This window comes from Ranitomeya imitator, chromosome 1 (assembly GCF_032444005.1).
Source record: "Ranitomeya imitator isolate aRanImi1 chromosome 1, aRanImi1.pri, whole genome shotgun sequence".
In the NCBI taxonomy this organism is placed as follows: domain Eukaryota; kingdom Metazoa; phylum Chordata; class Amphibia; order Anura; family Dendrobatidae; genus Ranitomeya; species Ranitomeya imitator.
Genome location: NC_091282.1, coordinates 80,935,195 through 80,959,038, shown reverse-complemented (window position 1 = coordinate 80,959,038; position 23,844 = coordinate 80,935,195). Strand labels below are relative to the sequence as shown.

The following is a 23,844-nucleotide window of genomic DNA, read 5'->3' as shown; positions in this document are numbered from 1 at the left end:
ACACAAAAAACGTTGCAGGAGAAATTTTTGTGTCCGGCAAAAAAGCCTGAAGGGACGGATCCGGCACAAAACGGATGAAACGCATGTCCTTCAGGCACAATCCGGCGGTAATACCACTCTATGGGGAAAAAAACGTATCAGGCGTAATAAAAAACGGGATCCAGATTGTGCCTGAAACTGCCGGATTGTGCCTGAAAGAAAAAACCTGATGTGTGAAAGCAGCCTAATAATGCTACAGATATCCCTATGTAATAACAACATGTAAAACCTGGTGCCCTTACTCCTAGACATTCTAAGGTCAAATCTATGTTGTTTTCCACATTTACCCCCACATTTTCGGAAAGTTGGCCATGGGCTCAGTCATTCCAGCAGAGCTCCATAGCCTGTAACCTATGTGGCTCTCCCCGATTCACCTCCTCTATGTGGTATCTCATAAATACAAAAGTGGATTAGCGAGGCTTAGAGATGGGTGAACCCTTAGGCTTCTTTCACACTAGCGTCGTACGACGCACGACGCAATGCCTCGTGGCGACGTACCGACGCATGCTGTGAAAGCGCAGCACAACGGGGGCAGCGGATGCAGTTTTACAACGCATCCGCTGCCCCATTGTGAGCTCCGGGGAGGAGGGGGCAGAGTTCCGGCCGCGCATGCGCGGTCGGAAATGGCGGACACAATGCACCAAAAAACGTTACGTGCAACGTTTTTTGGTGTCGACGGTCTGCCACAACACGACGCAACCGTCGCACAACAGTTGCAACGTGTGGCAATGCGTCGCAATGCGTCGCTAATACAAGCCTATGGAGAAAAAACGCATCCTGCAGACAACTTTGCAGGATACGTTTTTTCTGCAAAACGACGCATGGAGCTTTCTAGGTAAGTTCCAACGATCTATGAACAGCCAGCAGAGGGCGCCTCACCGCAAATGAAGCTAAATATAGATCGTTGATCTATATTTAGCCTCATTCCCCGGGGTTTTGCAGCAAGGAGTAGCCTGCATTAGCGGAACTCCTTGCTGCAAAATGTTTTAACCCCTTCAGAAGGATTTACATCGTTGGACTTTACAGATCTGCGGAGGGTAAGGATATTGTTGGTTTATTATGTTTTTTTACTTACAGAACGAGGGTCTTCAGTGACTGGATTGGGTGTAGAATAAAATACTCCAACAACCATTGTTTTTATTTCATTAAAATAATTTTAAATAATGTGTTTGTGTTTTATTTAACTCTTTACTACAATTGGATTAATAATGGATAGGTGTCATAATTGACGCCTCTCCATTATTAATTAGGCTTAATGTCACCTTACAATAGCAAGGTGGCATTAACCCTTCATTACCCCATATCCCACCGCTACACGGGAATGGGAAGAGAGTGGCCAAGTGCCAGAATAGGTGCATCTTCCAGATGTGCCTTTTCTGGGGTGGCTGGAGGCAGATATTTTTAGCCAGGGGGGGGGGGCAATAACCATGGACCCTCTCCAGGCTATTAATATCTGCCCTCAGTCACTGGCTTTACTACTCTGGAGGAGAAAATTGCGCGGGAGCCGACGCCAATTTTTTCCGCCATTTAACCCTTTATTTTAAGAGCTAGAACGGCCAAATTTTGCAGATACACACTACTAACATTAGTAGTGTGGAATCTGCAAAAAAAATGGAGAGAAGACATGGTTTACTGTATGTAAACCATGTCTCAAATCATGTCGGGTTTAGGAAGGAGAAAGAAAAAGCCGGTAATTGAATTACCGGCTTTCAAGCTGTATAGCGCTGGAATAAATATTAATATATATACATATATGTGTCTCACTGACATATATATATATACCTATTCTATGTGTACACATTTATTCTACCTATTGGACTGTAAGCTGTCAGTGTGATTTTACTGTACACCGCACTGAATTACCGGCTTTTCTCTCTAACAGCGCTGCGTATTTCTCGCAAGTCACACTGCTTGTCCATGTGAAATCCGTATTTTTCACGCTTCCATAGACTTTCATTGGCGTATTTCTTGCGCAGTACGGTGACAAACGCAGCATGCTGCGATTTTGTACGGCCGTAGAAAGCCGTATAATACTGATCAGTAAAATACGGCAGATAGGAGCAGGGGCATAGAGAATAATTGTGCCGTATTTTTTGCGAGTTTTACGGACGTAGTTTCTGCGCTCTTACGTCCGTAAAACTCGCAAGTGTGAAGCCGGCCTAAGAGCAAAGTTCGGCGTCCATATCAAACACCTACTGTTCGGGCACAGACACTGAGTATGGACTTCACCAGGAAGTCCGTGTTACTGTTTGGGTTTGGCTGCCCAAACACCGGGTGTTTATTGAGTTGTCATGTGCATGACTGTTCGGCAAACGCCGCTTATGATCAGCGAGAAAATCATCCCAGCCGGTCAGACAGCAGCGGTTCCCACGCCGTCAAAAGACAGCGTGCGCACTCAGCTGTGATCCAAGGTATAAAGTTTACCTCCTGTCACTTGTGTCGGCTGATGGGACTACTGCACCCATCAGCCGACGCCTGCTGCCGCTAATAACAGTGAGAGTGGGAGCGGCTGATGGGATTATTCACATTAACAAATAAACTCGTAAAAAAGGAATTTTAAGGTATTAGTAAAATAAACTAACAGTAAATTGTAAATCGGCAGATAACAAAATGCAGGATGTGGCTTCCGACCCATCGCAGCTTTTCTTCTGGATGTATTATTAGCTTCAGGATGTGGGATTGAAGGCGAGTGGTCTCAGATCTATACGTGGTCTCATCTTTCAGAGTGTTCACAAGAAGATAATGGCTTTTATAGTAAAAACTCCTTATTTGGAAAAATAATGCATTAGTTAAGAGAACTGTTAATCTATGCAAAGAGACTTTGTGTCCATGCTCTGCACAATAAATGAGGTGTTTATGTAATAATTATATCGGCTAGATCATCATATAGCAATTATTTAATTATTTAATTATGGAGGTGCTATTTGGCGACTATGATGGTATTATATGTGCACTGTATGGCACAATGCTGTGACATTGATACTTGGACACACTGCAGTTTATTATTCCTATATGTAAACTGTATGAAAGTAGCTAATTTGTGCACCATACAGTGACAGTATTGGTATGGATGTGCACACTGAATGGAAGTACAAGGAGCACCATTTAAACCTACTGTACACGTCAGATTATAGTTGATGGAAATGGTCAAATAAGATCAACCCTTCATGGAACACTAAACAAAATGAAATAAAAAACGTGGCACAAAACTATGCTTTTTCATCCTCCCCCCAAGCAAAAAATGAATGAAAATGTGCTAAAAAAAAAGTCGAATGGCAATAAAAATGGCATTCCATTTATTCCATTATTATTGGCCTCCCCCTCACTCGACTTTCCCCTCTCCAGTCCATCCTTAATGCAGCAGCCAGGGTCGTCCATCTGGCTAATCGTTACTCGGACGCATCCGCTCTTCGCCAGTCGTTACACTGGCTACCCATTCATTACAGGATACAATTCAAAGTACTTGTTCTCACCCACAAAGCTCTCCACAGTGCGGCACCGCCTTACATCTCCTCCCTCATTTCTGTCTATCAGCCTAACAGACCACTGCGCTCTGCAAATGACTTTCGATTAACCTCTGCACTAATCCGTACCTCCCACTCCTGACTCCAAGACTTCTCCCGTGCTGCGCCAATCCTCTGGAATGCTCTACCCCAAGATATTAGGACCATCCATAATTTGCATAGTTTTAGGCGCTCGCTCAAAACACATTTGTTCAGAGCGGCCTATCACATTCACTAATCAAAGTCATTTTATGTTTGTGTGTGTGTGTAGCCCATTCACTATCCCTATCTATTCCCCAACCCCTGAAGATGGCTGGACCATCATTGTAAATACACCATTGTAAATACACACCTGTACTTTGTATCTCCCCCACCTCATTGTAGATTGTAAGCTCTCACGAGCAGGGTCGTCTTATTTTGCTTTAATTATTGTATTGTTAACGTTGTTACTTATGACTGTTGTGTTTGAAGCTGTTAAACTGTAAAGCGCTGCGGAATATGTTGGCGCTATATAAATAAAGATTATTATTATTATTATTCCTGAAAACATCATCGTGTCTCACAATATTATATAAGATGTACCCAATAAAAGCTTCAACGCAATCCACAAATAAAGCAAGTCCCCATTCAGGTCCATCATCTGTCAATGGAAATATAAGAGGCCTCTGCGATACTGGTAGCACAAAGGCTCTGAGAAAGTGATATGGCTCCTCGGCAGCCCCCCCAAAAAATCCAGTGAGTTATGAACTCCCAAATCCTAATGCCCCCTCCCTTCTGAGCCCCACAGTGTGCCTAAACCACATTTAGAGTCCTCATGTTTGGCATTTCTGTAGCAAAGAGAGCCCGCTTAGTTTACGAGGTCCATGAAATTTTTACTCGGCGACATCCACTGCTGCTTGTTTCTGGAAAACACACGTGGAGTTAAAATCGTACTGTAGATAAATTCCCAAGGGGGTGTAATTTCCACAATGGGGTCATTTGAGGGGCATTCAGCTGTTCTAGCACTTAGGGGGCTTTGTATAAGGAGTGCGCAAACTATTCTACGATAATTTTCTGTCAATGAACAAATAGCGCTCCTTCCCTCCAGAGTCTCGCCTTGTGGCTAAGCTGTACTGTACAACCACATATGGGGTATTGCCACATTCAGAAGAAATTGTGGGACAAATTTTGTTGCCAGGTTCCCCCATTTCTCTATATGAAAATGTAAAATCTGGAGATAAAACAACATTTTTGTGATAAAAAAGTATTAATGCTCACCGCGCAATTCTGTGACACACCCATGGTGTCAATATGTCACGGCACTCTTATATTAATTAATTGAGAGGTGTAGTTTGTAAATTGGGGTTACTTATTATTCTGGCAACTCAGGTGCTCTTCCCTGCCTTGCACCCAATTTTTCAACGCATATGGGGTATCCGTCTTCTCAGGAGAAATTGCAAAATGATATGGTCCATTTTCTCCTGTTACCCTTGTGAAAACGAATACCTTGTAGTTAAAACAACATTTTTGTGGGAATAATGTAATTTTTTTATTTTCGCGGCTCAACATTATAAAATTTTGTGAAGCCCTTGCAGGTGTTCAAAGTGCTCACCACATCTCTAGGGGTGTAGTTTCCAAAATGGGGTCACTTGTGGGGGGTTTCCATTGTTTAGGCACATGAGGGGATCTGCAATCGCGACTATCCATTCCAGCCAATTGTGTCCTCCAAAAGTTGAAGGGTGCTCCTTCCCTTCCGAGCCCTGCCGTGCACCCAAACAGTAGTTTTCCACCACATATGGGGTATCAGTGTTCTCAGGAGAAACTGCACGACAAATTATATGGTCTATTTTCTCCTTTTATGCTTTTGAAGATGCAAAATTTGGGGCTAAATCAATATTTTGGTGGGGAAAAAGTAACATTTTCATTATTTTTTTTCCACACTCCTTTTTTTCCTTGTGAAGCCCTTAAAGGGTTAATAAACTCATTGAATGTGGTTTTGAGCATTTTGAGGGGGTGTAGTTTTTAAAATGGCGTCACTTTGGGTTATTTTCTGTCGCATAGGGCTATCAAAGTCGCTTCAAAAGTCACTAAAAAAATTGGTTCTGTAAATTTTGCTAGAAAAATTAGAAATAGCTAATAAATTGTTAACCCTTTCAACTTTCTAATGAAAAAAAATTGTTCAAAAAAATATCCTGATGTAAATTAGACATTAAACCAAAGAATGACCAAATAAATGTTATAGCTCTATCACATCCAAAACCGGAATACTACCCAAAACAAAAAATGAATCTCAGAGCAAAATATAACCAAATATATTTATTTTAATAATAAAAAGTTCAACAAATAATAGTATAAAATACATACAAAAAATGATGACAGGGCTAGTGACACCTGGAAACCATGCCTGGTAAGGTAGAAATACAGTTACTGCACAAATATTATCAAAGTTGTCCCTCTCATGCTATTAGATAGATGGTACAACAGTATAGGTATAATACAATTGAATAAAGAGAGCTCTCAGCCATAAGCAAGTGCAAAGCAGACTATTGAAGTCAATTATACGTAACATGGGGAGCTACATTTAACTAAGTCAGAGCCTATACACGATCCACCACCGCAGATCAGCAGCCTTCATGATGAAGGTATATACATAGCACATGAAGTCAAAAAAAGGAGGGCATAAATGAAGAAAGTAAATGTTGTAAACCTACCAGCCAGGCGTGGACAAGAAGCCCCGACGCGCGTTTCGCTATCAGTGCTTCCTCGGGGGGCGTGAAGCACTGATAGCGAAACAGAATCACTGGAATATGTTGAAGCGTTCCAGAGAAACACATAAAATGACACTCTGTAACGCTATTTGCCGGCGCCCCTGCATGGTTCCCGATCTCTCCCCATGCAGGGATGCGGACTTACCGCCCTGCCCATGCGGTGCGGTCTTTGACATCCTCCCTGCCTCCTGGTGTTGTGCGCACTGCAGTTTGCGGTGGCATGCTTAGTCTGCACACGTTCTCCCTTTGCTCTTAAAGGGGTAGTGCATGCACATAGTTAAATGCCCTTAGCCAACGAGTGCACAACAAGTATTCCATGTATCCAGACTGTCCTAACAGTCTCCGAATCAGTCCTGTCTGAGTCTCCCTGTCAGTAACCGTTCGACCCTTGGATCCTGACACTATTAGTTTGAACGGAGCCCGGGTGCGTATCAGTAATGGTTCTGCAGAGGATCCAGAGCATATTAGTCTGAACAGAGCCCTAGCCTTATACGTGTCTCTGTACCTGACCCCTGTGGTCAGCAGCTGCAGTATCGGGGACTGCCTAGGAGTGGTACCTGGTGGCTACCTGCAGCTCAAGCCTGACTCCACCATCAGGAACTCCAGGTAGCCGCTTAGCTACTCCCCTCCTAGATAAGCCCGGCCCCATGGGACAGTGGGTCCACGAACCAAGTGCGCCACTTATGTGCATAGCATAATGATCAAAATTTAAAAAATTGGCCTGGTCAGGAAGGTGAAAACAAGCTGGGGGTGAAGGGGTTAAAGGAAATCTGTCACCATGAAAATGCAGTCCAGTCAGGAGGCTCCATGTTATAAAGCGGGAGGAGCTGAGTAAATTGATTTTCATCACTCACACCTTGGCTCTTTCTGGGCTGTCGGGCACAGTGGTCAGTCTTATCGGTGACTGACAGCCATGTCTGTGTGCACATTTATACAAAAATAGCTGTCAGTTACTGATAGGACTGTCCCCTGGACTAAAAATCCCAGAAAGAGTAGTTAAAAAATGGTTAAAACACAGGGGCGTGATAGCGTGATTAGTGAGATGACTAGTCTGGGGAAACTAACGCCCCCTTGGCTAGCCTGACACTAATTAGCATATCGCAAATTCATTTTTAAAATAATTTTTTGCCATATAGTATAATCAAATATAGGGTGCAAAGAGCTGGTTAGGGAGGGTATTAACACAAGAAGAAATGCTTGCTGGTGGTGTGAGGGGCATGTGGTAGCCGTCAAGTTCCCTTTAAACTATTTCTTTTTTTTTTTCTTTCCCATTTCTCTTTTTTTTCCAGGCGTCTTTTTGAAATTCGGCATTGCTTATAACGTTGGACTTTCAGGGAATAAAATCTTTTCCGGACCACCTGGTGTACAGTTCGGGTATGCAGTACAACAGTTTAGCAATCAAGATGGAAACTGGTAAGCGTCAAGCCGGTCACAGACTTACTTGTACTGTGGAGGTTGAAGTTTGAATTTGCCGGACCCCGGTTTAGATAGGACCCCTGTGAACCGCCTCCATCCTGCTGGAATCCCCCCGACTCTTCTCATCTGTAGGCTCGGCACCACAACACACCTGATTTCGAGTCGGGATTACTAATCAGAAGAGGCGTCAGAGATTGCCGGCAGGTTGGAGGTCTCTCATTTACAACATTTACAAGACCAAAAATTGTTTCTTTTCTTTATTATGGCAATGTATCCTGAAAAATCACAGATGATCCGCATGGGATCCGCTCTTGTTTTTTTTTGCGCACCCATAGACTTGAATAGGCCAGGCCCATTCGAGAAGACTAGTGCAGGCAGCAATTTGTGAAAAAATGTCCCTGAGAAAAAAAATCTGTCATCTGAGCAAACCAATTGAATTACCTTGGTCCATGTGCTATGAGTTGCAACTCAGCACACGTCTATATAATATGCTCGTCCGAATAAACCTTAACACTTATTTGGGGAAAACACCCTAAAACGGGCTGTCGGAAGATGAGTTTCCGACTTGGCATTTATCCCTGGTTATGTTGCAAGGCTCGTTACAGAGTTGGACATTGACTTCAAGGGTAGCTACCTTTCCAATATGGCGCTTAGAAATTGGAACTAATTTGCATACTGAGCACTTCCCCCAAGTTACTTAAATGGCGTCTTTCTTCCAACCAGATGATGTATTTTCATTACAGAAATCCAAGGCTGAACTTCGTTTTACTGATGCAGACTTCGAATGTGAACTGTAGCAAATCTGCACTAACTTTATCCCCATTGTCATGCATGGGTTTTCCATGTGGATGCTGACCAATCAGGAATAAGGTTTTTAGAGGGAACAGTCACCAGATCTTTCATTTGTAATTTGAAAGCTGCATGATGTAGGGCCAAAGACCTTGATTCCAGCGATGTGTCACTTACTGGGCTGCTTGGTGCAATTTTGATAAAATCAGTGTATTCTCTGCTGTCAATCTAGCAGTTCTGTAAATGCTGAGCCCTGTATAACCTCGCGCAAACCACTGATTGGCAGCTTTCAGTGTACACTTGGATTGGCAGAAAGCTACCAATAGGTGGTGAGGGCGAATGTCACGCTCGGACATAGGTAAGTCCAGCGGATGACATAGCAAACAAATACGATGGGATGGAAACGGGAGATGAAGGTCCTAATGATAAGGAGTGAGAGATGAGACACCTCCTGACACCAAACTGTGTCTGTCCCTAAGCTCCCCTAATGCCCTGTGAGGGTCCTTTTCCCCGCTGCCATTATGTGCCTAGTCCCTGATTGTCTCCTCAATGTACTCTGGCTAGTGCACTGGCCGGCAAGGACGCTAGCCTCACCAGTGTTGATGGTAAAACACAGGGGAAGAGATAAACACGAGAAAGACAAAGTAAAAGGGAGAAAATACTCAGCTTCATGCTCTGCTGCTAAGCTCCGCAGCAGAGAAACAGGACCAGGAATCTAAACTCCCGCAGCAGCAGCAGCACCACCGACACAGGAGAGCTCCTCACTCCAGGCTTGTCTGCATAGATTAATTTTATTACTGATGATCAGCTGATGGGTCATGTGACTATTTAAAGGAAGGTGGGAGTGGTTACCAACCAATATCAGCTGACTATCCTAAAAGAAGCTGCCAGCAAGTGACTGACATTGACTCTTGGTGGAACGAAAGGAAAAAAACCTATTTAAATTACCGCAGAACCAGAGCTGCCACGAATCCCATAATGACAGTGGGGGTAACACATGAGAGGATTAAACAGCATGAGACAACTAGCCCTCTAGTGATAATCACCTGCTGATAAAACACTTATTTTATTGAAACTACAACTAGCAGCCCAGTCAGTGACACATCGCTGGAATCAGGATCTCTGCTCCTATATCATCATGCTGCTCTCGGATTGTATAGCAAATACCCGTTGTCAAATTTAGCTTACCGTAAGTAGCACCAAAAATTAGCAAGCCCATGGGGTTCCAAAGACTTTTTTTCCAATGGGATGCAGATTGCCATTATAGCTCTTAACTCTGCATCCTACATACATTATCTGTGTGTGGTTTTTAATCTGCAGAGTAATTTACACATTTTTCTCAATGTACGAGGTGATTAGGAAGAAACGCATTAATGATTTTTTTTCTTAAAAACAAACTTCACACCATAAACAGCAAATGTTCAGATTGTGGGATTGAGGAGCGTCACTGGAGAATATTTGTAAATGTTGGGTTTATACATTCGATCCTCATGCAGCCCAGGACGTTACGTTAAATGTAGACATCTACCAGGATGTATTATGTGGTCGTCTGTCAATGACAGGGGATTTGTTCTCATTAATATGCATGTTTTAATTGTTAGACTTTCGCCTCCCAAATGCTTTGAGTAAAAAACACTTGGCTTTGAGGGCAATCGTTTTTTTTTTTATTTCATTATTTGTTTTTTAAACTATTGATAGCACAAGCTACGGTAATATGGTTTCTACATCTTTTGCATCAAATATTGTGAAAATCACATTAGTTGAAACACCAATGATCAGCATGTGTCGGACACTGGCGGCATGATCTCAGCCATGGGGTTCTGACACTGAAACGCTGCAGCAATTCAGAGAAAAACATACTTTAAAGGTCACAACTGAGCCAAGTGGGAGACTAGTCGGACGAGTGGGTGCCCGACAACTTCTCCCCATCCGCTTCCCTGGACTGACAAGTTTCCTCCTATACGTGAATGTGTAAAGTGGCCGAGAGCGGTAGACATGACCGAGCCGCTGTCCGGTTACGCTCTGGCACTTTCACACTCACACTGTCTCCAGGCCTCCATCTTCAGGAGACGCCGTACACAATTCGGGGGACACCGAATTCATTGCAACAAGCAAACATTCAAGTTGATCAGGTGGTGACAAGTGGGATAGGGCAAAACACTTTACGCTTCTTACTTCCATAGTGCAACGCATCTTCAGCACTGCCACTTGTCTTGGACTATCCCTAAGCGCACTGACTCTGTCAGTCTCAGGGATTTCCTGTCCACTTCAGCAGGGCACGCGGGATCCAAAACCTTCTGTCTACACGGGTCACTGTCCCCCCGCGTTGCTGCAGGCCACACGCCATTGTCACTACGTTCAAGGACAGCAATTCAGCACAGGCTGTCTGACCAGTGCTGGTATTACAGATCATAGCCATTTAAAGTGATACCTGTGAATGTCCTTCACACTCTATCCTATAGGATAAACAAAGGGTCCATAGCATCAGTAACTGATGAAGGCCCAGACTGGCCGAAACGTTCTTTGATTATTTTGACTGCATCAAACCACAAAAAATCCGTCCAAAAGTCGAGTGTCAAGTTCTTTATTATCTATATGTGGTGTGGGAACCTACTTGAGCACCTTCATTTAGCAGTGCATACGGTGTTTTTTCCTAACGGAAAATTTTGGTGAAAGAAAGTAAATGTTTATTTTTTCCTTCCATATTCCTAAAATTCTTGTGAAGCACCTGGAGGGTTAATAAACTTTTTGAATGTGGTTTTGCACACCTTGAGGGGTGCAGTTTTTAGAATGGTGTCACTTTTGGGTATTTTCTGTCCTTAAGGCCCCTCAAAGTCAGTTCAAATGTGACATGGTCTCTAAAAAATGGTTTTCAAATTTTGTCGTAAAAATGAGAAATCGCTGGTCAATTTTTAACCCTTATAACTTCCTAACAAAAAAAAAAATTATGTTTCAAAAATTGTGCGACTACTTTATGTGACATGACTCTCTGATTTAAGGTTCATAAAAATTAAAAGTTTGTAAAATTTTCACCAAATTTCCATTTTTTTTTCACAAATAAACGTAAGTCATATCAAAGAAATTTTACCACAATCATAAAGTACAATAAGTCACGACAATACAGTCTCAGAATCAGTCAGATCCATTTAAGTGCTCCAGAGTTATGAGAGTGGTTGGAGTTGAAAAAATTGGCCTGGCCAGGAAGATGAAAATAGCCTTAAGAGGTTAAACCTTTTTACACTCTAATTTCCGATGTACATTGCCACCCACCATTGTCAGATTACGGCCCACTCTTTTGCATTGAAGTGTCTAATGAGCGTGAGCAAAGGTCATATGGAAAAAGGGGGCATTTTCAGAATGTGGCAGGAAGGGTTTTAATCAGAGATGAGCTAATTTGATCGGGTTCCTGCTTATTTGACAAGCTATAGCGGTTATCGGGGAACCCGGATACCTGGAGCGATGGAGTGCTCCGGCTGATCGGCTGTTCGGCTCCGCAGCTGCATTTAATGTACTTATCTGTTAAAAGTTTTCTTCACACTAGCGAGCCCTATAGTGATCAACTGAGGTTTCCGCCAGCTGACTGTACGTAAAGGAAGCTTGACAGAATGTTTACAGACCCCATTAAGTCACATGGAGAATATCTTAAAGGGAACCTGTCACCCCCAAAATCGAAGATGAGCTAAGCCCACCGGCATCAGGGGCTTATCTATAGCATTCTGTAATGCTGCAGATAAGCCCCCGATGTATCCTGAAAGTTGAGAAAAAGAGGTTAGATTATACTCACCTGGGTGGCCAGTCCAATCCAATGGGCCTCGCGGTCCGGTCCGGGGCCTCCCATCTTCTTACGATGACGTCTGTGGAGAAACTGGGTCAGTGGGTGCTCTCGTCCGCTGGCCTGGCTGTCTTTAGCAAGACTGCATGGACCACGGCTCATACCACTGAACGCCCGCTCTATCTCCCAGTGGGCAATACACTACACAGACAACACAGGGTTAAGGTAAAACAGTGTGGCAATACTTTATTGAACCACAGCACACAATAGCAAACAGAACAATCCCAACATGGCTGGAATTGCTTGATTACATGGGTGCATATAAAAGATCACTGCCTCTCCACGTATTTCCAGTATGACATGATGTCAGAGCTCCCAGGGTCGCTATTCCACCTGTGATACACACACAGAGAAGAGGTAATGACAAGCATAGGGAGATGACCAAGAACTGTCCATAGAGTCCATACAAGGTCCAAAGCCAGTTGACACGAGAGTCACCACCTGGCTTATCTGACCATCTGCATGGAACCAGGCGACCAGCGGGTCCCAAACCTGGCTTTCTCCAAACATATCCATGGTTCAGAGATGGTCACTGGATCAGATCTGTGTCCTTCCAACTGGAGCCGAAAATCCCTAGGTTGTTTCCTATAGAAGCATAGATCAATGTCCCTCGTGATGGTGCCATGATGAATTGGCTGCTGTCCTTTCTCTTGTCTGTTGGGTGGTTTGCAGAATGTCCGGCTGGTGGCTCTGTGTTACTTCCGTCTGCCAGGATGTGATCTCTGAGTCTTTTTATACCCAAGGCATGTAAGCTATTTTTAGAATTACCCAGGGTCCTTCAGTCCAACATCAAGATAAGGTAAACAATGGTGATGGGATTAAGTAGCACTATTAGCATATAAGCACACATCAATAAACAAAGCTTAACACACCCTATGTACAGTCACTATTACAGACTTACACAGTATGTTAAGGTACCGTTACACTAAGCGACTTACCAACGATCACGACCAGCGATACGACCTGGCCGTGATCGTTGGTAAGTCGTTGTGTGGTCACTGGGGAGCTGTCGCACAGACAGCTCTCTCCAGCGACCAACGATCAGGGGAACGACTTCGGCATCGTTGAAACTGTCTTCATCGATGCCGAAGTCCCCCTGCAGCACCCGGGTAACCAGGGTAAACATCGGGTTACTAAGTGCAGGGCCACGCTTAGTAACCCGATATTTACCCTGGTTACCATTGTAAAAGTAAAATTAAAAAAAACAGTACATACTCACATTCTGATGTCTGTCACGTCCCCCGCCGTCAGCTTCCCTGCACCTTCTGTGTCAGCGCCGGCAGTAACAGCAGTGACGTCACCGCTGTGCTCTGCTTTACGGCCGGCGCTGACAGTCAGTGCAGGGAGGCTGACGGCGGGGAACGTGACAGACATCAGAATGTGAGTATGTACTGTTTTTTTAATTTTACTTTTACAATGGTAACCAGGGTAAATATCGGGTTACTAAGCGCGGCCCTGCACTTAGTAACCCGATGTTTACCCTGGTTACAAGTGAAAACATCGCTGGATCGGCATCACACACACCGATCCAGCGATGACAGCGGGTGATCAGCGACCAAAAAAAGGTCCTGATCATTCCCCAACGACCAACGATCTCCCAGCAGGGGCCTGATCGGTGGTCGCTGTCACACATAACGAGATCGTTAGCTGGATTGTTGCTACGTCACAAAAAGCGTGATGCTGCAACGATATCGTTAACGATCTCGTTATGTGTGAAGGTACGTTTAGATAGTATATCAGTTGGCAAGACATAAACACTTAAATTCACAAGCCAATATACAGATAAAAAGCCAGTTCTTTTGGTTTTGCAAAACCATGGTTGTCTGGGAAATTAAGATACAATCTGGTTTCATCACAACGTCCTCTTCTTGTAATCACGCTGCATCTCCTGTTGAGGGCTGAGCAAAGTACTGCAGTGCGCAGGCGCTGGGCCTCTCTGACCTTTCCCGGCGCCTGCGCACTGTAGTACTTTGCTCTGCCCTCAACAGGAGCCACAGCGTGATTACAAGAAGAGGACGTCATCGTAAGAAGATAGGAGGCCCCGGACCGGACTGCGATGCCCATCGGACCCGGACCGCAGCTGGACCACCCCTGGGTGAGTATAATCTAACCTCTTTTTCCATCTTTCAGGTTACATCGGGGGCTTATCTACAGCATTACAGAATGCTGTGGATATGCCCCTGACACCGGTGGGCTTAGCTCATCTTCAATTTTGGGGGTGACAGGTTCCCTTTAAGAGTTTTATTGCTACTGGTGATTTGTGAAATGTCTGTAAAATGTCAGGAGAAGCTCTAGACGCTGGCACTTTATGGGTTACCTTATCTATCCTTAACTTTTTATTGGGAAAAATGCGAATGTCTCTAGAGGGAGCATAGTAGGGGATTACATTGGAAATACGTAATAACCCTTAATGGGTACATCTGGATTAGATCCGGACTCCTCTGTAAAACATGTTACACACATAGAGAAAGTAGTAATATTCATCTTCCAGCCAGATCAGCAATAGAGAAGGAATCTATTACAGAAAGAACCGTGATTAATGAGTTTTACTTAGAATGAAGGGGGAAAAAAAGACAGTCACCACACCTCACACTAGGGGGCAGTCTTCTTTACTATTGACCGTGATGAGGGTCGTGCTGACAACTTGCCCCTCGTATGAAGGCATATGTCTAAGGAGACGGAGGCATATATTCTCTGGCTCCATACACATAACACCATATGACTTCTGGAACAATATATTTTGGACAGACAGAACTAGCGTGGAGAACATTACCCATAATGCCCGTGCATCACCATCGGCACAAAACAAACACAGTATATCAGCACCAAACATCTCTTACTAGCTCTCCTGCCGGATGGTGGAGGGATGAGGATTTGAGCGTGTTTTTTAGGACCCGTATACTTGTGCTGACCATGAGCTCCTTTGTATACAAAAATATTCTAGAGCCTTATATGAGGCCATTTATCCAAAAGCTAAAACTTGGCCACAATGATTCCCAGCCCTACAGCAAATTACAGTACAATTACAGATATCTTCAATGAAAAACCCATTAAAGCAGCATTGAAAAGAAGAATGGGCTGAAATGTCTCCAAAATAAAGTCAGCAACTAATAATGTCATACAGAAAATGTTTATTTTGAGTTATTGCTTAAAGGGTTTCTCCAAGTTTGGCACAAAAGTCTGCAGTCACTGTGTGTAACTGCAGACTTGTGAATCCTCACAGCGCGCACAGTGCATGCTGTCAGGATTCACTGGTACCGGGCGGTCATGTGACTGCAAATAAGCAATTTTCATACTTTTGGCCACATTCCGACTAGACGTGTCTGGCCTCGCTCGATTTTCTTGTAAAATACAAACTATAAAAAGACACTTATAATGCCGTGAAATCAAACTTTAATAAAAAAAAAAATAAGAATGGAAACTTGGGACATTGCTGCCTTTCCCCGCCCACTAAAAAGCCAATTATATGACCCACAATAATGCAATTAAAAGATACTACTTGTCCAGAAGAAAAACGGTCATTTGCTCAATATAGAAAATATACAGCTATGGCTATAAGATGACAGAATGTAAAAAAATTCGGACTCCTCGGAGGTCAAAACAGCTGTGTCCTGAAGAGGCTCGTGTAGTACTGCATTGTAACATCTAGATTTTTATTAAAAATGAAAAATGCATTTTAAATCTGGCACATGTCGCTTTCTGTAGGTTATTGGTGAGCTCTCCCTGGAGCGGATATCCCAAGAACAGGATGGGAGATGTCTATAAATGTAATCTTAACTCACAAGCAAGGTGTGAGGGGATGAACCTGCCAAGTAAGTGCTTATCATCATAAAATAAAATCACTGCAGTGTATCAGTACAGAGCTGGCTGTCAGTCAGTGCCGGGGAGTGGTTACAGCTGCTGCGCCTCTATGACTGAAAGCCCGAAGCTGCTGGAAGTTCATTTCCTGCTGTAGTTAGGTTTTCAGTAAGGCAGTCACATGGCTACTAATGGAAATCTGTCAGCAGATTTTTACTACCTCATATGAAACCAGCATGATGTACGCATAGAGACCCTGAATCTAACCGTGTATCACTTAGATTACTGGGAACAGACGTTCTGACGCAATCAGAGCTTTTAGATTTAGAAACACAGCAGAGCTGAGGAAGCTAACCCCACCCACACCACAGCTAACCCTGCCCACACCACAGCTAACCCCGCCCACACCAGGCTCTGTATAAACAATGTCTGTAGACAGTGAGGTGCCTATCACCAAGGGGGCGTGTCGGACTAACATGCAAGCGCTGCTGTGTCCCACCAATGAGAAACTCCTGGTGTTAAAACAATCATTGCAAGCAAACAAAACCATGGAGCTTGATAAGAGAGGCATGGCTGAAATCTGTGTTTTAACCCCTACCTCATGCTGTCTTCAGATTACATAGCAAAAACCTGCTGACAGATTCCTTTTAACATACAGATTAACCCCATATCTGTAGGTTAATAATGTTTTTTTATATGACAGATTCCCTTTAATGGTAAAGTGCAGTTGTAGCGTAAGGTGACTTTTCAGCATAAGCTGTTGAGCATGTATACAGGAGGGACAACACAATTTTTTACCAGCATATTACATGAATTCTGCAAGCGCAATCTTTAGTTTTCTGTTGTCTCAGTGCTGGTAGGAAGACACTAGCTGTCTCACATACACAGCACACATGAAGGATTTTTCTCTCCTTTTTCTGTGTTGCAAATGTTCGGAATTGGCAGCATGAAGGACATTATGCAGCAGTATTGAGCAGTGTATCTGTGAACCCAGCTCTGCAGTGAGATAAAACACGTACTTCATGATTCTCTGCCTGTGATTCTATTTGCTCCTTGGTCCTCTTTGCATAAACATTATTAGGATCTATAATCTGATACACCAGTGAGACAGCAATTTATCTTGTGATGACCAAGACAGTTTTGGCCAGTTTATAAAGTAAATGATTAGTTGAGAAGGTGGAGGGAGGAGAGAAAACTGTTTTTTTTTAAATTAAAGAAAAAGGCATATTTAACTAGTCAGATGTATTGCATAGTTTGTCATATTGGCATGTAATATTGATTTCTGCAAAGTTTGTGGTAAGGACAATGACCATTTACAGTGGGTACACAAAGTATTCAGACCCCTTTAAATTAAATTTTTCACTCTGTTTCATTGCAGCCATTTGATAAATTCAAAAAAGTTCATTTTTTTCCTCATTAATGTACACTCTGCACCCCATCTTGACTGAAAAAAAAGAAATGTAGTGATTTTTGCAAATGTATTAAAAAAGAAAAACTGAAATATCACATGGTCATAAGTATTCAGACCCTTTGCTCAGTATTGAGTAGAAGCCCCTTTTGAGCTAGTACAGCCATGAGTCTTCTTGGGAATGACACAAAAGTATTTCACACCTGGATTTGGGGATCCTCTGCCATTCTTCCGTGCAGATCCTCTCCAGTTCCATCAGGTTGGATGGTGAACGTTGGTGGACAGCCATTTTCAGGTCTCTCCAGAGATGCTCCATTGGGTTTAGGTCAGAGCTCTGGCTGCGCAAGTCAAGGATGATCACAGAGTTGTTCTGAAGCCACTCCTTTGTTATTTTAGCTGTGTGCTTAGGGTCATTGTTTTGTTGGAAGGTGAACCTTTGGCCAAGTCTGAGGTCCAGAGCACTCTGGAAGATGTTTCCTTACAGGATATCTCTGTACTTTGCCGCATTCATGTTTCCTTCAGTGACAACCAGTCGTTCTGTCCCTGCAGCTGAAAACACCCCCATGGTATGGTGCTGCCACCACCATGTCTCACTGTTCTGATTGTATTGGGCAGGTGATGAGTACTGCCTGGTTTTGTCCACTCATACTGCTTAGAATTATCACTAAAAAGGTCTATCTTCGTCTCATCAGACCAGAGAATTTTATTTCTTATAGCCTGGGAGTCCTTCATGTGTTTTTTAGCAAGCTCTATGCAGGCTTCATATGTCTTGCACTGAGGAGAGGCTTCCGTCGGGCCACTCTGCCATAAAGGCCTGACTGGTGAAGGGCTGCAGTGATAGTTGACTTTGTTGAACTTTCTCCCATCTCCCTACTGCATCTCTGGAGCTCAGCCACAGTGATCTCGGGGTTCTTCTTTACCTCTCTCACCAAGGCTCTTCTCCCACGATTGCTCAGTTTGGCTGGATGGCCAGGTCTAGGAAGACTTCTGGTGGCCCCAAACTTCTTCCATTTAAGGATTATGGAGGCCACTGTGCTCTTAAGAACCTTGAGTACTGCAGAAATTCTGTTGAAACCTTGGGCAGATCTGTGCCTTGCCACAATTGTATCTCTGTGAGCTCCTTGGCCAGTTCCTTTGACCTCATGATTCTCATTTGGTCTGACATGCACTGTGAGCTGTGAGGTCTTATATAGACAGGTGTGCGCCTTTCCAAATCAAGTCCTATCAGTATAATTAAGCACAGATGGACTCCAATGAAGGAGTAGAACCATCTCAAGGAGGATCATAAGGAAATGGACAGCATGTGACTTAAATATGATTGTCTGATTACTTATGACCATGTGATATCACAGTTTTTCTTTTTCATTAAATTTGAAATAATTTCTACATTTATCTTTTTTCAGTCAAGATGGGGTGCAGAATGTACATTAATGAGAAAAAAATGATTTTTTTTTAAATTTACCATATGGCTGCAATGAAACAAAGACTGAAAAATGTAAAGGGGTCGGAATACTTTCCGTACGTTCTGTACATCCCCATTTTGAACATCTTTCGTAATTAGTGTTGAGCGATACCGTCCGATACTTGAAAGTATCGGTATCGGATAGTATCGGCCGATACCCGAAAAATATCGGATATCGCCGATACCGATATCCGATACCAATACAAGTCAATGGGACATCAAGTATCGGAAGGTATTCTCATGGTTCCCAGGGTCTGAAGGAGAGGAAACTCTCCTTCAAGCCCTGGGATCCATAGGGAGGTGTAAAATAAAGAATAAAAATAAAAAATATTGATATATTTACCTCTCCGGCGGCCCCTGAACTCAGCGCGGGTAACCGGCAGGCTTCGTTGTTCAAAATCAGCGCTTTTAGGACCTGAGAATCACGTCCCGGCTTCTGATTGGTCGCGGGCCGCCCATGTGACCGCCACGTGACCAATCACAAGCCGCGACGTCACCGCAAGCTATTGACGCGCTCATTTTTAAAAATGAGCGCGTTAATGGCTTTGAAAGACATAGCGGCTTGTGATTGGTCGCGTGGCCGCGACCAATCACAAGCCGCGACGTCACCGCAAGCTATTGACGCGCTCATTTTTAAAAATGAGCGCGTTAATGGCTTTGAAAGACATAGCGGCTTGTGATTGGTCGCGTGGCCGCGACCAATCACAAGCCGCGACGTCACCGCAAGCTATTGACGCGCTCATTTTTAAAAATGAGCGCGTTAATGGCTTTGAAAGACATAGCGGCTTGTGATTGGTCGCGTGGCCGCGACCAATCACAAGCCGCGACGTCACCGCAAGCTATTGACGCGCTCATTTTTAAAATGAGCGCGTCAATAGCTTGCGGTGACGTCGCGGCTTGTGATTGGTCGCGGCCACGCGACCAATCACAAGCCGCTATGTCTTTCAAAACCATTAACGCGCTCATTTTTAAAAATGAGCGCGTCAATAGCTTGCGGTGACGTCGCGGCTTGTGATTGGTCGCGTGGCGGTCACATGGGCGGCCCGCGACCAATCAGAAGCCGGGACGTGATTCTCAGGTCCTAAAAGCGCTGATTTTGAACAACGAAGCCTGCCGGTTACCCGCGCTGAGTCCAGGGGCCGCCGGAGAGGTAAATATATCAATATTTTTTATTTTAATTCTTTATTTTACAGATCCCTATGTATCCGATACCGATACCCGATACCACAAAAGTATCGGATCTCGGTATCGGAATTCCGATACCGCAAGTATCGGCCGATACCCGATACTTGCGGTATCGGAATGCTCAACACTATTCGTAATATAACCTTCTATATTTTGTGTGAATGGAACCGCACTACAGTTCCCTGCACATCACGGAGGCTGAAAGTGCCACTGTGCATAGAGGGAACTTCAGCATGGCTGCGTTCATTAATTATCATAAGGTGATAGCATATCCTAGAACTTTGTAAAATGGGATTACTTGTTTAACTTTGCCACCCACTAATAATGAAATGACTCTGCTGACTCTGCCACAGTCTACACACACATTTTAGTAGTTTTCTTGTAAGGTTATGTACACAATGAGGCTTTTTTTAGTGGACTTTTGGAGCAGAAATGGAGTAGAGTCTCCAAATCAATCCTCCTCGAAAACTTAAAATTCCTCAAAAACTCAGCAAAAATATTCAGTGTGCATGTAGCCTAACAGCTATTTTCCTTGCAGGTGCGACTGTGATACCAAATGTTACGGAGGTAAAGGATGAGATGAATCTTGGGTTGACACTGATAAGGAATGAAGAGACAGGTGGATTTCTGGTATGTTAAAGTAAAGCACCATCTTAGATGATATATTCTTAGATTTAACATGGGCGCACCAGGAAAGTTTCCATGGTGTTAAATATGTTTGACATTGTAGTCAGCATCTCAGGACAATAGATGTCAGAACTTTCAGAACATTGATCCAAAAGAGTCATAGCTCTCTCGAATTATAGAGCTGAGGATGTCGGCAGGATGGGGGTTGTGGGACCTGACCCTGATCTTTTTCCTACACCAAACAACAGTTCGATTTTCATCAGTGTCCAGTCAGTGTCAACTTTTACCATCAATTTTTCATCAGTGATTTTCTCTTATTAAAAAAAATAATAACTTGCCGAGCTTCTCCTATCCATTACAATGGGAAAAGCAGACAGCACTCGTATCGCACACGGATGGCAGTGTATGCTGTCCCGTCCGTGATTTTTACAGACCCATACACTTGTATGGGTAATCTTGATCTGTGACTCTGTGTCAGAAGATCCGACCCTACCCCCACAGACATATGAATAGTGGAGATGAGAAGGTATAGCTATAGCCTCAGAGGATCGAGTTTGAGATCAATTTCCTGGAATTTGCGATTTCATGCAAATTCAAACACTTTGAGATTGCACTCACCATTATAAAAAACAAACAAACAAACAAAAAAACCCTTACCCGGCACCATTTCCCACACTGCTGAAGCATCGGAGAGCGAGTGGATGTCTATTTTTGTGTCTGTGCGGTCCTCCCCATAATGCCATGCAACAACTACATCTAGCGGATTATCATACCATGAATAGTGGTGGTCAGTACCGCCGCCATCGCAGATCAGCGGGTCTCAGTGGAGCATAATCTCCAGAATCACTGTGTATGTCTCTATACTGTAAAGCATGGTCCCCATCCTGTAGCTCGAGAGTCACATGTGGCTCGCGGGTCCGTGATGTGTGGCTTTCAGCTGTCTGCCAGACTGGTGCATCGGCGCCAAGTGTAGCAAAACTTAAGAGCAGATCTCTAGATGGTGACTTTTGCAAGTAGCCCCGTACAGAAGAGCAGATCTGAATGGGGGTAAGATAAGAAACCCTGGAGCTTGGCATAATGCCTTGGTGTGATTTTAGTGGAAAAGCTTTGGCTGTCATAATACTGGTAATGGGGGGCTCTGGGTGTCACTACTTTGAGTGGGGCAGGAGCTGGATGTAGCTTGCGACCCTCTCTCAGAGCTGAATGTGGCTCTTAAGGTCAGTAAAGGTTGAGGAGCTCTGCTGCAGTGTAAGCTCTTATGGTCAGTGGGGTCCTCTCTCTCTCCTGTAGAGTGTAACCTCTTATGGTCAGCAGGGCCTTCTCTCTCCTGTACAGTGTAAGCTCTTATGGTCAGTGGGATCCTCTCTCTCCTGTAGAGTGTAAGCTCTTATGGTCAGTGGGATCCTCTCTCTCCTGTAGAGTATAAGCTCTTATGGTCAGTGGGGTCCTCTCTCCTGTAGAGTGTAAGCTCTTATGGTCAGTGGGGTCCTCTCTCCTGTAGAGTGTAAGCTCTTATGATCAGTGGGGTCCTCTCTCTCTCCTGTAGAGTGTAACATCTTATGTTCAGTGGGGTCCTCTCTCTCCTGTACAGTGTAAGCTCTTATGGTCAGCAGGGCCTTCTCTCTCCTGTACAGTGTAAGCTCTTATGGTCAGCGGGGTCCTCTCTCTCCTGTACAGTGTAAGCTCTTATGGTCAGTGGGGTCCTCTCTCTCCTGTACAGTGTAAGCTCTTATGGTCAGTGGGGTCCTCTCTCTCCTGTAGAGTGAAGCTCTTATGGTCAGCGGGGTCCTCTCTCTCTCCTGTAGAGTGCAACCTCTTATGGTTAGCAGGGTCCTCTCTCTCCTGTACAGTGTAAGCTCTTATGGTCAGGGGGGTCCTCTCTCTCTCCTGTAGAGTGTAACCTCTTATGGTCAGCAGGGTCCTCTCTCTCCTGTACAGTGTAAGCTCTTATGGTCAGGGGGGTCCTCTCTCTCTCCTGTAGAGTGTAAGCTCTTATGGTCAGCAGGTTCCTCTCTCTCCTGTAGAGTGTAAGCTCTTATGGTCAGTGGGGTCCTCTCTCTCCTGTAGAGTGTAAGCTCTTATGGTCAGTGGGGTCCTCTCTCTCTCCTGTAGAGTGTAACATCTTATGTTCAGTGGGGTCCTCTCTCTCCTGTACAGTGTAAGCTCTTATGGTCAGTGGGGTCCTCTCTCTCCTGTAGAGTATAAGCTCTTATGGTCAGTGGGGTCCTCTCTCTCTCCTGTAGAGTGTAAGCTCTTATGGTCAGTGGAGTCCTCTCTCTCCTGTAGAGTATAAGCTCTTATGGTCAGTGGGGTCCTCTCTCTCTCCTGTAGAGTGTAAGCTCTTATAGTCAGCAGGGTCCTCTTTCTCCTGTAGAGTGTAAGCTCTTATGGTCAGTGGGGTCCTCTCTCTCTCCTGTAGAGTGTAACCTCTTATGGTCAGTGGGGTCCTCTCTCTCCTGTAGAGTGTAAGCTCTTATGGTCAGTGGAGTCCTCTCTCTCCTGTAGAGTATAAGCTCTTATGGTCAGTGGGGTCCTCTCTCTCCTGTAGAGTGTAAGCTCTTATGGTCAGTGGGGTCCTCTCTCTCCTGTAGAGTGTAAGCTCTTATGGTCAGCGGGATCCTCTCTCTCCTGTAGATTGTAAGCTCTTATGGTCAGTGGGGTCCTCTCTCCTGTAGAGTGTAAGCTCTTATGGTCAGTGGGGTCCTCTCTCCTGTAGAGTGTAAGCTCTTATGGTCAGTGGGGTCCTCTCTCTCTCCTGTAGAGTGTACGCTCTTATAGTCAATGGGGTCCTCTCTCTCTCCTGTAGAGTGTAAGCTCTTATGGTCAGTGGGGTCCTCTCTATTTCTTCCACTCCCTTTTTCTCTCTCTTCCTCAATCTTGTCCTTTCTCTCTCCTGTAGAGTGTAAACTCTTATAGTCAGTGGGGTCCTTGCTCTCTCTCTCTCCAGTACAGTGTAAGCTCTTATGGTCAGGGGGGTCCTCTCTCTCACTCCTGTAGAGTGTAATCTCTTATGGTCAGTGGGGTCCTCTCTCCTGTAG

The 23,844-nt window shown here is 44.3% G+C and overlaps 1 protein-coding gene across 1 annotated transcript in view; it reads left to right on the top strand.

Moving 5' to 3' along the window:
* Positions 1 to 23,844, top strand: part of ITGA2 (integrin subunit alpha 2) — a 160,468-nt gene that overhangs the window by 63,067 nt on the left and 73,557 nt on the right. The window contains exons 2-4 of the mRNA XM_069748544.1: positions 7,579 to 7,702; positions 16,032 to 16,138; positions 20,718 to 20,809. Coding sequence (XP_069604645.1) covers positions 7,579 to 7,702; positions 16,032 to 16,138; positions 20,718 to 20,809 — 323 coding nt within the window. The remainder of the gene's footprint in view (positions 1 to 7,578; positions 7,703 to 16,031; positions 16,139 to 20,717; positions 20,810 to 23,844) is intronic.